General features: G+C 41.3%; 1 protein-coding gene across 1 annotated transcript in view; it reads right to left on the reverse strand.

Annotated features, from left to right (window-relative positions):
• JADE3 (jade family PHD finger 3) overlaps positions 1-14281 on the reverse strand; it is a 36679-nt gene that overhangs the window by 19040 nt on the left and 3358 nt on the right. Inside the window, exon 2 of the mRNA XM_033147502.1 lies at positions 1217-1276. Coding sequence (XP_033003393.1) covers positions 1217-1265 — 49 coding nt within the window. The 5' untranslated portion in view covers positions 1266-1276. The remainder of the gene's footprint in view (positions 1-1216; positions 1277-14281) is intronic.

Below are 14281 nucleotides of genomic sequence, written 5' to 3' on the forward strand. Positions count from 1 at the left end.
TGGCTGTGAGTCCTGCAAGACTTCTGCTTCCTGCCTGGCTAGCCTCTTTCTACCTGGCCTGGGAGGGAAGAGCCCAGACTGATTGACTCCAGCTACAAAAACTGAGACTGAAGAGGCCAGAGGCCATCCAGTTTGCTGTGTTTTCACATTAACAATACATAACAATTGTATACACAATGCCACCCTTTATATGGTTTCTTCTCAAAGGTGAAGTTGTTTGTAAGAATTGTTTTGAAACCAGAGATTTAAGAGGTATGTATCCCAATATTTCTGAAATACAATGTATAGTACAGTTACCTGAGCTCTTAGTGCTACAAACTGAAGTTCAGATCCTAACCTGGAAATAAAACACCAAATCTTCCAATACCTCCATGTGTCAAATGCACCTGTTTAGCAACACACCCCTGTGTCAGCTGTCAGGAGAGCGCCCCTTCAAGACCTCGCCCCATGCTCCCAGCAAAGGAAGATGCAGAGCCTCGCTTCTACTTCTACAGTCAAAGGATTGGGGAGGGGGGGAATAAATGTGTACTAAGCTGTTCCTCTCTCTCTCACTTTGCCTGCATTTCCCTGTTCTCAACTGGTTGCTGAACTGAAACACTGCTAGAATAGCATCTGAGCAGCAGGAGTAGGATACCTGTAGTTGTTGTCAGAACAGATAATTGCTGCAGACACACAGAAGTTTTAATACCTGGGACACCTTGTTTGGAAGCTACTTTGTGAACTAGACCTAAAGCTCACATGTGGAAAGGAATTTTAAGTAGCACTGAAAAAAGGCCTGTTGGGAGGGTCTAAGTGGTAACCTTTTTAAGGCTCTACAGACACAAAATATTTCACTTAGCATTCATCCCAAAGCCTGCCACAATCCTCAAAGATTCTCACATAGAGAAGTGAGTGCAGCTAGGACATTATCAGTTTAGAAAACAGAGGCCTCACAATAAATACTATCTCTCTTTTCAGGCAGAATTATGCACCCTTTACATTCTAAATAAAGATTGTTACTAAACAACCACATTATTCTACCCAGTGTTGGGTTTCTTAAGTTCCCCCAAGCCCTCTCTGATAAAACTGAATACCACAATGAGCAAGAGAAAATGAAATCAAACGAGAAATAAAAAAAGAAAAGCCATTAAAAAGTGCAACGGTTTGCCCTCAAACCAGAGAAGGAAACCACAGGAAACCGTGACAGATCAAAGGAAGACTAGATCACACTACTTACTTTCATTGTCTGAACTGTCACTGCTGCTTAGATGCCTGTGGCGTTTCATCCTGACGCATCCTAGAAAGGAGAGAAAAGATATAAGTTGGTTAAATTCATCACACGCCATGAAAACACACACAAAACCACACACAAATTGCTGCCTGGAGAAATGGTACCAAAAAAAAAAAAAAGGATTTTCCAAAGGGAGCTTTCCAGAATATAGTGTCAGATCACAAGCTACTTATTGTAATAAACAAGCAGTACTGAGTGATCCACTGAACCTCAATATGCTGGTTAAAGATTTGTGTCAACCTGCCACTAGATTAATAGAGAGAAGAATTAAGGGCATTTACAGGAGGAGGGTATAATTGAGCATTCAATATTTAGCAGGAAAGTCAAACACTAAAGAAAGTTTAGTATTTATAACTTCTATATACAAATTATCATAACTACTGGAGTGCCCTTTAGATGTTATAGCAGCAGCATGCGGCCTGCTTCACTACCCCACATGGCCATAATGGCAAAAGCACTGCCACAACATGAATAGGGACAATCACAAAGGTCATTACTATGCAACTTAAAAACCATTCTACTCTTTGTCCCTGTGCTTTTATCTTCCATCCAGGAAGACTTGCTTAGCTGATCAATGCATGTCATAGGATACCAGCAGGAAAGGTGTTCACAAATCTAAACCCAGCTTAGTTCGCCTGCCTGTGGATACCTGCATCTACCTGCCTGGGTGCAATGAAATCAGTACAAGAGCAGCATCCATCCTCAGTGGTATCTGCTGAACCTAATCTTGCTTGTGAGTGTTGACTAGTTATACCAGAGTAGTTTGGAAGAAACAAGGATGTGGCATTAATCTTTGAGAACACTTTCCCCCTCTGCCTATGCCATTGGTTTCTAGAAGTAAAAGGTATTCAATATAAAATTACAACAAGTGGCAGGTGAAGGCTTTCTTCTTCCAGCAGGCTTTGAGGAATTGTCTGCTTTCAATTACAGTGGTACCTCGGGTTACAAACACCTCGGGTTACAAACACTTCAGGTTGCAGACTCCGCTAACCCAGAGGTAGTACCTCAGGTTAAGAACTTTACCTCAGGATGAGAACAGAAATTACGCGCTGGTGGCGCAGCGGCAACGGGAGGCCCCATTAGCTAAAGTGGTACCTCAGGTTAAGAACGGTTTCAGGTTAAGAACGGACCTCTGGAACGAATTAAGTACTTAACCAAAGGTACCACTGCATAGGATCGGTGCCATCCTTTGCTTTTTTGGGTACTTGTTGGTATGTTTTAAACAGATTTTATATACGGTAGTTTTAATGCTCCCAATGCAGAACTGTATTTTAATGATTGGCTTTCCTGCTTTTAGTTCTTGTTTTTGTTGTAAGCTGCTACAAGTCCCGTCAGAGAAAAAGGCTGGGTATAAATAAATATACAAATAGTAAGAATAAACATCCACACTACTATAGGAATATCATCTTGATCTAGGATAGCCTCTGCTCTCTTCCTATACACAAAAAATACCAGGTCTTCTAGCCAGATCTCCTTGCTCACCATCTTCCATCAGACAGTGGCTGGCTGAACTGTATACCTCCCTTCCTCATCCATTCACACCACTTTTTCTTAATATGGTGGAGGTGGCAGAAATCCTATCATTTCCCCCAACTCTTAAATCTTACCCTTGATTATTTCAATTATGACCTATATTCAGCAAGGCAGACACTCATATGCTGGTAGTAAACTACCATACACTGTGAAAAGATTCTAAATATAGACTTGGCAACCAGCAGCCCAAAATAGCAGTGGCAGAACAAACACCACAAAGCAAGCAGGTAACATTTCTTTCTAAATATTGATTATACTTTTTGTGTTATTACATGAGGTTCTCAGAGGTCGCCCCCCCCCATCCAAAGGACTGAATTGATCCACACCCGATCCTGTAAATGGTCACTTTCTGACTATTTACAGAGTCCCTCAAAATTGTGTTTCATAAAGCATTCCTAACCATACATAAATGTCAGGGAGAAAAAAATAAAAGCAGACTACACCTCTTAACATGGCATACAACCAATTCACAAATAATAGTTTCAGCAGCGTAGTAATTCACAATGTAATTCCTACTGTAAAATGTTATTAATGAGATGAGTTATTTACAAAACCTTTTTCCACATGGCAGCTGCATGATTTTTAATGTAGTGCATTAATCCTGACCATTAGAAATTCCATTTTGATTTTATTCAAAAGTTCCTTTGCATTTCCAATGTCAAACTATTATGAGGATTCGGGGAGGGGGCCAGAGAAACACATATACATTAAACAGATTCAGCTCCAATTCTGCAAGATTAACTAACAAGGCACTGAATAAATTCCCACAAAAACCATTCCCTCTCTCTCTCTCTCACACACACACACACTGTTGCATCTAAGATGGCTCTGAATGATCTCTTTTTAAGTTTTACACTATCTGAAAAAGGTAAACCTTTGTTCTATTTTTTATATAAAAAAACTCCACCATCCACAAACAGCAATATCTGTATGAAGCTCAGTGCTCAGCACATGAAAAATGAAAGTAGACAGGCTACTCTAAACCATGGAAATACAAACCATGGTGTAGGTTGCGGCAGGGGCGTCGCTAGGGAGGGGCGGTAGGGGCGGTACGCCCCCAGTGACAGGGTGAGCAGCGGCGGGTGGGGGTGTCAAGCGGCGGCCCCTCCCGTCACTCCCACGCGCCGCCGCTCCCTCCGTCACCCCGGGAGCAGCAGCGCTGCACGGACGGGGTGCTCGCTCGGCCGAGCGAGCACCCCGTCCGTGCAGCGCTGCTCCTCCCGGGGTGACCGGTGGTGCGTGGGGAGTGGTGGGAGGGGCCGCCGCTTGACACCCCCACCCGCCGCTGCTCACCCTGCTCACCGCCGCTCGCTCCGTCGCCGTGGGAGCAGCAGCGCACAGTGTGTGCGGTGCTGCTGCTCCTGGGGCGACGGAACGAACGGCGGCAAAAGGGAAAGGGGGGAGCAAACGGGCGCTTTTCTCCCCTTTCGGCTGCTTAAACGCGCCAGCTTTGCTTCTCCCCCCCCCCTTCCGGCCGCCCCTTTCAGCGCTGGCTGGGCTGCGGAGCCGAAAGTGGCGGCCGAAAGGGGGGGGGGAGAAGCAAACAGGCGCGTTTAAGCAGCCGAAAGGGGAGAAAAGCGCCCGTTTGCTTCCCCCCCCCTTTTCACTTTCGGACGAAAGAAGCGTCCGAAAATGAAAAGGGGGGGAAGCAAACGGGCGCTTTTCTCCCCTTTCGGTCGCTTCTTTCGGTGCCGGCTGGGCTGCAGAGGCGCAGCCCAGCCAGCGCCGAAAGAAGCGTCCAAAAGGGAAAGGGGGGGAGCAAACGGCCGCTTAAACGCGCCTGTTTGCTTCTCCCCCCCCCTTTCGGCCGCCCCTTTGGGCACCAAAAGGGAGAGAAAAGGAAGCAAAGCTGGCGCGTTCAAGCGCCCGCTTTGCTTTCCTTTTTCCCCCCTGTGGGGGCATCCCCAGGGGTGTGGCATCGCGCTGTGCACGTGCGTCATGACGTCATGACGCATGCACATGCCGCAATGCCCCGCCCCCAGGGGTGCCTCTTGGCTTGCCGCCCCTGGCAGCCAGGGGGCTAGAAACGCCCCTGGGTTGCGGCTGTGGTCTCATTTGGATGGAAAGGAAGGATACAAATTTAATAAATAACTAAATATTAACTTAAGGTAAAAAAAGGTAAAGGACCCCTGGGCAGTTAAGTCCAGTCAAAGGCAACTATGGGGTTGCAGTGCTCATCTTGCTTTTAGGCCAAGGGAGCTGGTGTTTGTCTGCAGAAAGCTTTCCGGGTCATTTGGCCAGCATGACTAAACCGCTTCTGGCGCAACGGAACACCATGATGGAAACAGAGCGCACGGAAAAACTGTTTACCTTCCCACCACAGTGGTACCTATTTATCTACTTGCATTGGTGTGCTTTTGAACTGCTAGGCTGGCAGGAGCTGGGCCAGAGCAATGGGAGCTCACCCCATTGCGGGGATTCGAACCACCGACCTTCTGATTGGCGTGGTTTAGACCACAGCGCCACCCACGTCCCTTAAAAATATTAACTAAGTGCATCATAAATCATGATCTGAGATTATGTCTCAATCTCTGTGTTGAAGGGATGTGTTATCTACAGTTAAAATAAGGCTGCTGCATTTGCTTACCCTCTCAGCATAGATGGCTAGAAACCTTAATTAAGGTTCAGACCCACTTCAGCTTGATGACTGAAGCACTCCACAGGGCTGAACACTAATCAGGAATACTGTACACACCATTTGGTCTTTGGTGTTAAATGAGAGCACTGGGAGGAACATGGTAGTACCAGGCAAAAGAAAGATTGATTCTCTGGAAAAAGCATCCCTGCAGGAAAAATTCTTTATGAAGATTTACATGGTTGTATCTGTTTTTACAAAGGCAGAAAGATACAAAAGCAAATGGGCAGATTCTGAAGACATCCAAGAACATACATTATGGGACACCCAAGCCTGAAAGACGAGCTGGAAGTATCATAAAGCTGCATCTGAATCACAAACAAAAGCCAGTTTAACTGCCATAACTTCCTCCAGGGAATCTTGAAACTATAGTTTTGTGAGGGTGATAAGAATTCCATTGGAGATCCCCAGCCTCCTTCTAGAACCTAGGATTCTAGTGTTCCAAGGGACAGCTATGGCAAACTAATTCCAACTGCAGAGCAGATATTACCATACCAATTTTCTCTGTCCATGACTATGAGATTAAAGCAAAGCAAGCAATGCATTCACATAGCAAATCCTTAAAGTTAAATCACATACTACAGCAGATATTGCATACTTGTTGAGTTGTCTTTTGGTGCAATGATTCACCCATGACTATTATAGTGAATGCCCAGAATACAGGACTTCTACTTAAAATGGTCACGTCTTATTTTTATTTATTAAAGACATTTATATACTTCCCCACATACTGCAATGCTGTTTACAATAAAAACTTCCTGCCAGCGCTCTAGCTATTTAAATTTATGCCAGCCCTCTAGCAATTTTCCTTCTTTCTAGGAATACAGGAATACCAAGGAGGCCTCAGACAAACCAGAGTATGGGCCCCTCCAGAATGGAGATTTTTTTTTTTTGCAGCTGTATTTTGCAACATGACCTTGATGCAGTAATAATGCATTTTTATACTGAACCGTCCACACCTAATTCTGCTTTATTAGTTGTTCTGTGATGCTCCCGCAGTTTTAGCACATTACTGTAATCCAGAGGGGCACTCTTGCACTACAGCACAATAATAGCAACAATAAAACCCAAGTGATTCATGGTATGAGAAGTTACAGGATTTCAGCCTCAAGCTACAGGACTTGCCACAGATTTGAAAAGAAGCAGCATGCCCACCTTGAAACTTCTGCAGGCACACACACTATCAAAAGTAGGATCACATATACCTGCCCAGATGCCATCACGAGCACATATCTTCATTCATGCACAATAAAATCAACATCTGGAGAAGCCCTGTGACTCTTTGTCCCCAGACCCTTGTAGGCTTGTCACTTTATAGCACAGGCTTCCTCAAACTTGGCCCTCTAGATGTTTTGAGTCTACAATTCCCATCATCCCTGACCACTGGTCCTGCTAGCTAGGGATCATGGGAGTTGTAGGCCAAAAACATCTGGAGGGCCGAGTTTGAAGAAGCCTGTTATAGCACAAGACTGAAGCAAGCCTACTTAATCAGTTTTCTGTTTCTCCAATGATACCTAACCAACAGCCTGATCTCATCCATGCTGCCATTTTGCTCTCTATTGTCCTTCCCTCTTTATCTGCCAATATTTTTACCCCATGTCCCACCCTATGAGATTTTACTCATCTGAACACTCTGCTTTGGCTACATTGTCTTGGGCCATGCTGAGCCACTTGCTGAGACATTCCTTCTGCCCGCTAAGAATTGCAGTTCTATTCAAGAGTAGACTCATTGATAACAATGCACCAAAGTTAGCCATGTTAACTGACTTCAATGGATTTGCCATGAGTGGGACCAGCAGTGGATACAACACTAAGAGAGCTGCCAGCCCTTGGCTACTGCCTGGAGAGGCGCCAGTCTGTTAATGAAACCCAACTAAGCTGTAGGTGTTGCCACTGCAGTTTTTTTCTTTTCCCCAGCACACTCCAAATTTGAAAACAGTAGCTGGTATTTGAAATTGCAACTTGAAGGTGTGTTCTTAAATTACACAGAACTGAGATAAGAAGTTATATTGCGGAGTTTCCCCATTTCCACAGAAACATGTGGCATCTCACCTATGAGAATATCTAAATCCCTACACGGCATGGATCTCACCGTAGGCATAACCCACAGGTACTCATTCCACATTACAATAAGAGTGAGAGATTCACAATTGCCCTCTATAAAATTTAAAGTCTTTATGTACTGTGTGTGTGACACACACTACTTTGTATACAGGTATGTGATTTTATCAGCTAAAGTAGTAACTGAGACGGCACAAGAAAGGGTATTTCCTCCATAAAGGGGATTTTTCAAAAGCAAAACCTTGTAAAGTTTCCAATTTTCCGAGCGTTCAGTTCAACAAAATGAACTTCACAGCTGCTGATTTTAGAAAAGCAAGTTGTATTTCTGATCACCACATTTCTTTTGTTTGACAGATGTGTCTATAAAAACATGCACAGAGTTAGCCGCTATTTTTAATTGTTCTGAATAGTTCTGACTCTGGGGATTTTTATTTTTATTTTAATCCTCTAAACTTTGGGGGGTTGCTTTCAACTATATACTTTCAGGGCCATGACCTAGAGTTCATCATGCCTTTCCAGTCCCTTTAGGGGATCCATTTCCATTTAGTCATCTTTCAATAATTGGGACGGTACTCCCAAATGTGTCATTAAATATTTAATAACCAACACAGACAATTCTTCCCTGTTTTCACACTTATTTTTGTATTAATATAGAATGCAGCCAATGTGCAGTGCTTTATAATTTATGTTAAAGTGGCTATTCTAAAGAGTGTGCTAGACAAATAAAAAACATGGTTGCATTTCTTTTAAAATGAAAAAAGCCACAACTGCCCCCAGAGCCTGGTGCTACTTGTGTAAGATTGCAATGTTAAATGAAGTAAAAGAATGCACCTTAATTCACCTCTGCATAAGCAAGCATTTCTCCATATATTTATAAAGGAAGTTCTTCCTTCATTTAACTTCTAGTACACTTCAGAGGCGTTGTAGCTGAAAACTCAATTAATCCTCCTAGCACACTGATTATCAAGTTCCACTCCTTGCCATCTATAAGCTCAGTTAAGGCAGCAGCAGAGTGGAAATGTAAAATCCAACAAAAACAGAATTAATCAAAGCTCCCAAAGTGTGTAAGAGATTAAAATACCTGTAACCAAATTCTCAATTTAACAGCAGCTTAGTTATTATTCTTATTATTTTAAAACGTATCTCAGCTGAGGGCACATTTAGTAGAAATATAGTTTTAAAAATGGATCATATATCCATACTCTACATTAAAAAAATACTCAAGTGGTGTAAAAAAAGAAAAGAATATTAAACATAGCACAACCACAAAACAATGTTAGAAACATGACGCCAATGAGAATTAAAAGCTGCAGAAATAAAATAACTAATTTGGGAAGGCCTTGGGCAGAAAAATAAAGCATATAGCAAACATTTTTAAAAATAAGGATCTTGGGGCTTGCTTCACTCTATTCACAACCCTAGTCGTGATCTCTGATATAATAATGTGTTAATCCAAAATTTTATTATAGATAAGATTTTTTTTTTCAGTATCACGAGAAAATGCTCCATAATTAGGTATGGGTGCCGGCAACTAATTAGTATATGTAGTTTACCTATTGACGCCAGCTCTTGAGATAAACTAAATGTCAATGAATCCTTTAAGGCAGTCATTTTCTGTCTTCTGGGAACCTTTCCCATTGCGATTTGTCTGCTGGATGAGCAACTGCCATGAAAACCTTTTATGTTGCAGAGGATTCTGGGGGATGTTCTGGGGTGTGCAGTCAGTTGATGTTGGGCCTACCATCCCAAGTTAACTGACTGCACAGTGCAGAAACAGCCAATAAATCTTTTGGCTAGACATTGCTGAGGTAAATTGGTACCAGTGGTCAACCTGGCTCTAATAGAAGCTAATCTACTAATTGCAGAATCCTTTGTTTCCTAGCAATCTTAGAACTAAAGCTTGAAAACTACTGCTTAAACATGTGGAGAATAAAGAGTATACATACACCTCCTAGATCCAAAGTGCTTCTATGGGTTTAGAAAATATCTACAGTGGTACCTTGGTTTTTGAACGTAATCTGTCCCAGAAGACTGTTCAAGTTACGAAATGTTCGAAAACGGAAAACACAAAACGGAGCTACGTTTCATGTTTAACTTCTCAGGCGGGTTCAAAAACCAAAGCATTTACTTCCAGCTTTATGGCATTCAAAACCGGAACATACATAAGCTGAGACGTTCGAAAACCAAGGTACCACTGTATATGCAGAGGTACAGGCACACACCATAAGAAAAACAACTAAGGTGGCCAAATAAGCATGACTGATTTTACTACGAGGCAACAAACAAGTGAGTCAACATTTTCATTCACAACAATATTCTTAGCCTCACAGAATAAGCTTACAGAATTTTACCATAGTAAAATAATTCCCATTCAAAAGATCTGCACCACAACCCTGCGCATAACTGACTGGAGTGTATACCCAAACTATGTTAAATATACATGATTACAAATCTGATCCTCAAAAGTTGGAGGATCTTGTGCACTTTTAGAACTGCAGTTACGAAACACAAGGATGATATAATATTCATGCAGTCTGACCAAATGAATCCACTTGGGATTATCTATTTCTACACTCAAAATCACTTAACATGTATGAGATGCTTCGTTTCAACCAAAAATTAAGAAAAATTGGGATACAGATATTGAAATGAAATTGAATGAGCCTGTATCCTTGTTCTGGTGTTATGCCTGAATGGGGAATACACACAAGTATAATGTGTGGAGCCATGTACTCCATATCCTGCACATGCCACCCATGACTTTCTCATGTCAAGTCGCAAGGTCTGAAGAGGGCTTTCACATTAATTCAAAGGTCAGTTTTAAAACTCCCAAGAATGCAAATTACAAAGATACTTCTAATATCCAAGAACACCTTTTTTTAAAAATGGGCATTACTTCTGGGTTTGGCGGTTCGCGCATGTGCAGACATGTCAAATGACGTCACACGCAGAAGCGCCAAATCGCATCACGCACATGCGCAGACGCGGCGCTTCATGATACGGATGTCACGGGTTACGAATGGGGCTCTGGAACGGATCCCGTTCGTAACCAGAGGTACCACTGTACTTGTGAGGACTGAAGTACAGTCTCAAATTAAATTAGCAACTGTGTGAAATGTGCATTTAATAATAATACTGAAGTGGAAATCTAATAGCTAAAATTGTTTTTCATTAATTTTAGTACCTTGTGGAAGATATTAACTATAATGTGAGGGCCATTTAGACACAAGGTAATTTGAACATGCAAAATTTGTAAGTAAATGTAGCACCAAGATTGGCACACCATAATACTACATTTACACAGCAAATTTAAAGAACTATTTTGCCATTTTTAGGACTACAGAAATAGCTGGTTTTTTTAATTTAAATATTTTTAAAGACATGAAATGTAAGCAATTGATAGGTTTTGTGTATTACATCCCCCACTCTCAAGTATTCAAGCCTGCAGTTTGACTGAAGGCATAAACCTCTGGAATGAGCTGAAGGGCGAAAGAACAAGGGCTCTCATCCTGAAGCTCTCCGTTGTGGGCCAGCCACCATGCAAAGTAATTAACCAGTTAAGAACAATGGGTGCTTATCAAGGTGGTAGGCAATCTGGTAGGAAATTCTAAAACATCATTTATCCAATATGAAATGTTTATCTGATTTTGGGGGGAAACAGCCACCCCCCTTAAAATTCACTCGATGTCTAGAACTGCCAGAGAATTTCAGATCATTCTGCAATTTTTAAAAAGAATTATTTCTTCAATTTGTGCACACGCCGACAAAAGTTACAGATGCCAATCTGTAACTTCCAAGTATTTAAGTCTAGTTTGACTTAAGGCACAAGACTCTTGAATGTTTTTACACACACATACACACACACACCGCTTGCTGTGTTTCAGAACTGCAACAACAGGCACAAGTAAACCAACGTACTAGCAAGACTATCCATTTTATTCTGTTTCCAGAATATACTAATTTGCTGCTAAAGAATTCAAGTTAATAGCTCATCTCTATATATATTATTTACCGAAATTGTTCCTACTTCATTGCTTAAATACTTGACAATGTTTACATTTCCCTTTACAATGATTCTGTCTTTTCATTTCTCGCTTCCATTCAGTCACTTGCTAGAAAGGAACGCTTCTGTGTTAACTTCCTTCCGGACTATAGCAAGTAGCACTGTTCTTTACTTCCATACCACATTTGAGACACCCCCTCAGTGAATAGCTGCCCTGTGTCTGCCTGTGGGAAAAGTGGCAAAGAATAACCAACAGCAGCAAAATGATCGTCTTTAATTCTTGTCAGTTTCGCTTTCTACGAAAGTCATTTTCAATCTGATCCATTGGTAGACTTTCTGCCAACAAACAAAAAATACTGCAGTGGAAAACTCCAGCACAAATGATGGCAGGGTGTGTGGAAAAAAACTGTACCAGTTTAGAACCATTTCAAATAATAATGCACATTAGTTTAATAGACAAAAGGCAGGGCTTGGGGAAATGAATTTAGAAAATAGGAATACAGTAAAGGGCTTCTGCAATACATACGGCATTCTCTTCAAAATCCCAAATATAATACACATCTTGTCTTTCCAAAAAGAGGAAATCTGAAATACAGCATTTGTGAACAGACAAAGCTTTCCTTTTTTAGAAGTTTGTTTCCTAAATCTTCAAAGGTTAAGGACTACAAAAAGCAGTTTAAGGATTCTGTGGAGGAGACACATTCTGGCTGTGTTTGGATACAGCACTAAACCCCATTTTAACGCTATGTGAATGAGTCTCACACATGGCTGTGAAGAGATAAGAAGCATCTGCTTCCCTTTTCAGTTAACAGTATATATATATATTCACCAGTATCTAAAAAGAAATAAACTACAATATATAAATTCAGTACCATCAACTCTTGATATAAGCCTGATCAGTTGAGTAATCTTTCAACTATCACAGGATTTTGATTGATCTCAAACTTAGGACAACACACAACATTAATAACACTAAATCACTAAGAAGCTTTCCCCAATTTGAATGAAAAATTGTCTAACAAGCAGAAATTTTTTTAGGGCCAAGATTAGGAGAAATAACTAAGGATGGATGAACTTAGCGTACTACAAATTGTAACTTGTATACTTGTAGCCAAATATACTTTTCCAGAGAGATCCTATAATAGTTTTGCACAAGTGTATTGGAAAGTGCAATCGCAGAACATGTTGTGCACATTCTGCCATCATCATGCGTCCTGCAACATCATGCATCGTTATGCTCCCTTCTTGGCTAGTTTCATTTGTTCCTGGTTTTTTCTTCTTCTTCCTTTTTTTACAGTTGGGATGGCTCTTAAAAGAGTAGCTGCGGCTGCTGGCAGCAGCCAGCACAGAAGGAGGAAGTGGTAGAGCAGCAAGTGTTGTGGTGGAGGAATCTTTCCTACACAGCTATCTATAGCTAAGTCCAATTGCACTCAACAGAGTTTGCTTCTGAGCATGTAATCCTGCATAGGAAGGATTACACTGAAACAACAAGTATGTAAGAGAGACATGTGACTTTTTTTACCAGAAAAAATATACCTCATGACCCTTTTTTGAAAAATTATTCCAAATAGTTACTGAAAGATTAAAATAATTTGGCACACATATATTGCGTATTGAAAATAGGATTCTCTCACTTCCTTTAGCAAGTAAAAGGTGACTGCAATCAATCTGAGCATTAGCAGAGATAGCAACCATTTATGCCTAGCGATTCTGAATTCACATGCACACCGACTACAAATTAACTTGCAATCAGCCTTGGTGTGAATTATACAGTGCACGTTTTTTGACCTACCTGATCTGACCTCCAAACCTACCAATTATGAGTTATAGTGGTATTACTAGAAATAACTGATGCAAACTGTCAACTGCTGGGGAAACAAAAATAGAAGAATTCAGTGGTTAATTACTGTGGTTGCTAATATCCCTAGACCTGAAAAATTTATTGAACTATTACTCATCAGTTACTTTGATTCTGGTATTATAGTATGTTCAGGCATCTTTCTTCCTGTAGAATAAACATTTACAAACACTATGTCTTCATGTCAGTTCTAGTTGTATAGACACATATTTCTTCCCTTCCTTTTGTTAGATCAAAATATACCGGTAACCTGAAAAGTACTCATGTGGGTTCTTTTTACATGCTCAATATGTCCCTGTGCCATCCCACGACATCTTAAAACACTGAAATTAGATCACTGAAACATAAAGCTCACTTTCCCCCTAAGAGAAGGGTCAAATATTTAGAGGAAGGAAGAAGGAACTACAGTAAGAGGCAGTGGACTGATAATGGCAATCATACATAAATACCCGGCAGGCACATTCTGTTTCTCAGCTATCCTCCAAGATGCTGTTATCGTGTAATTGTTTCATTTTCAGATTTCATTAGAAAGTAGGGCAATGTAGGGCAATGTTTTAGAACTGCTACATTTGAAACTGTAACTAAGCCAGTCTGTTTACCATATGAAATTTAACAAAAGCAAAACAGTTCACCGTTGTTCTAGAACAGGGTTTCCCGAACTTGGGTCTCCAACTGTTTCTAGACTACAACTCCCATCATCCTTAGCTAGCAGGACCAGTGGTCAGGGATGATGGTAAAGAGGCAAACTCCTGCCTCCAAAGTTGCATTTTGTTTTCCAAAATCTTTCCGAAGTGCTTGAAAACTGCAAATACCAACCTGAATCCAAACCCACTTCCCTGGGCAAGGCCTAACAATCTGCTGGTAAGCTGCCTAGTTGTTTTTCATCCACAGCTAACTATCCAACCTTCAGCCTGGATTTAA

Source organism: Lacerta agilis, chromosome 4 (genome assembly GCF_009819535.1).
Source record: "Lacerta agilis isolate rLacAgi1 chromosome 4, rLacAgi1.pri, whole genome shotgun sequence".
NCBI classification, from domain to species: Eukaryota; Metazoa; Chordata; class Lepidosauria; order Squamata; family Lacertidae; genus Lacerta; species Lacerta agilis.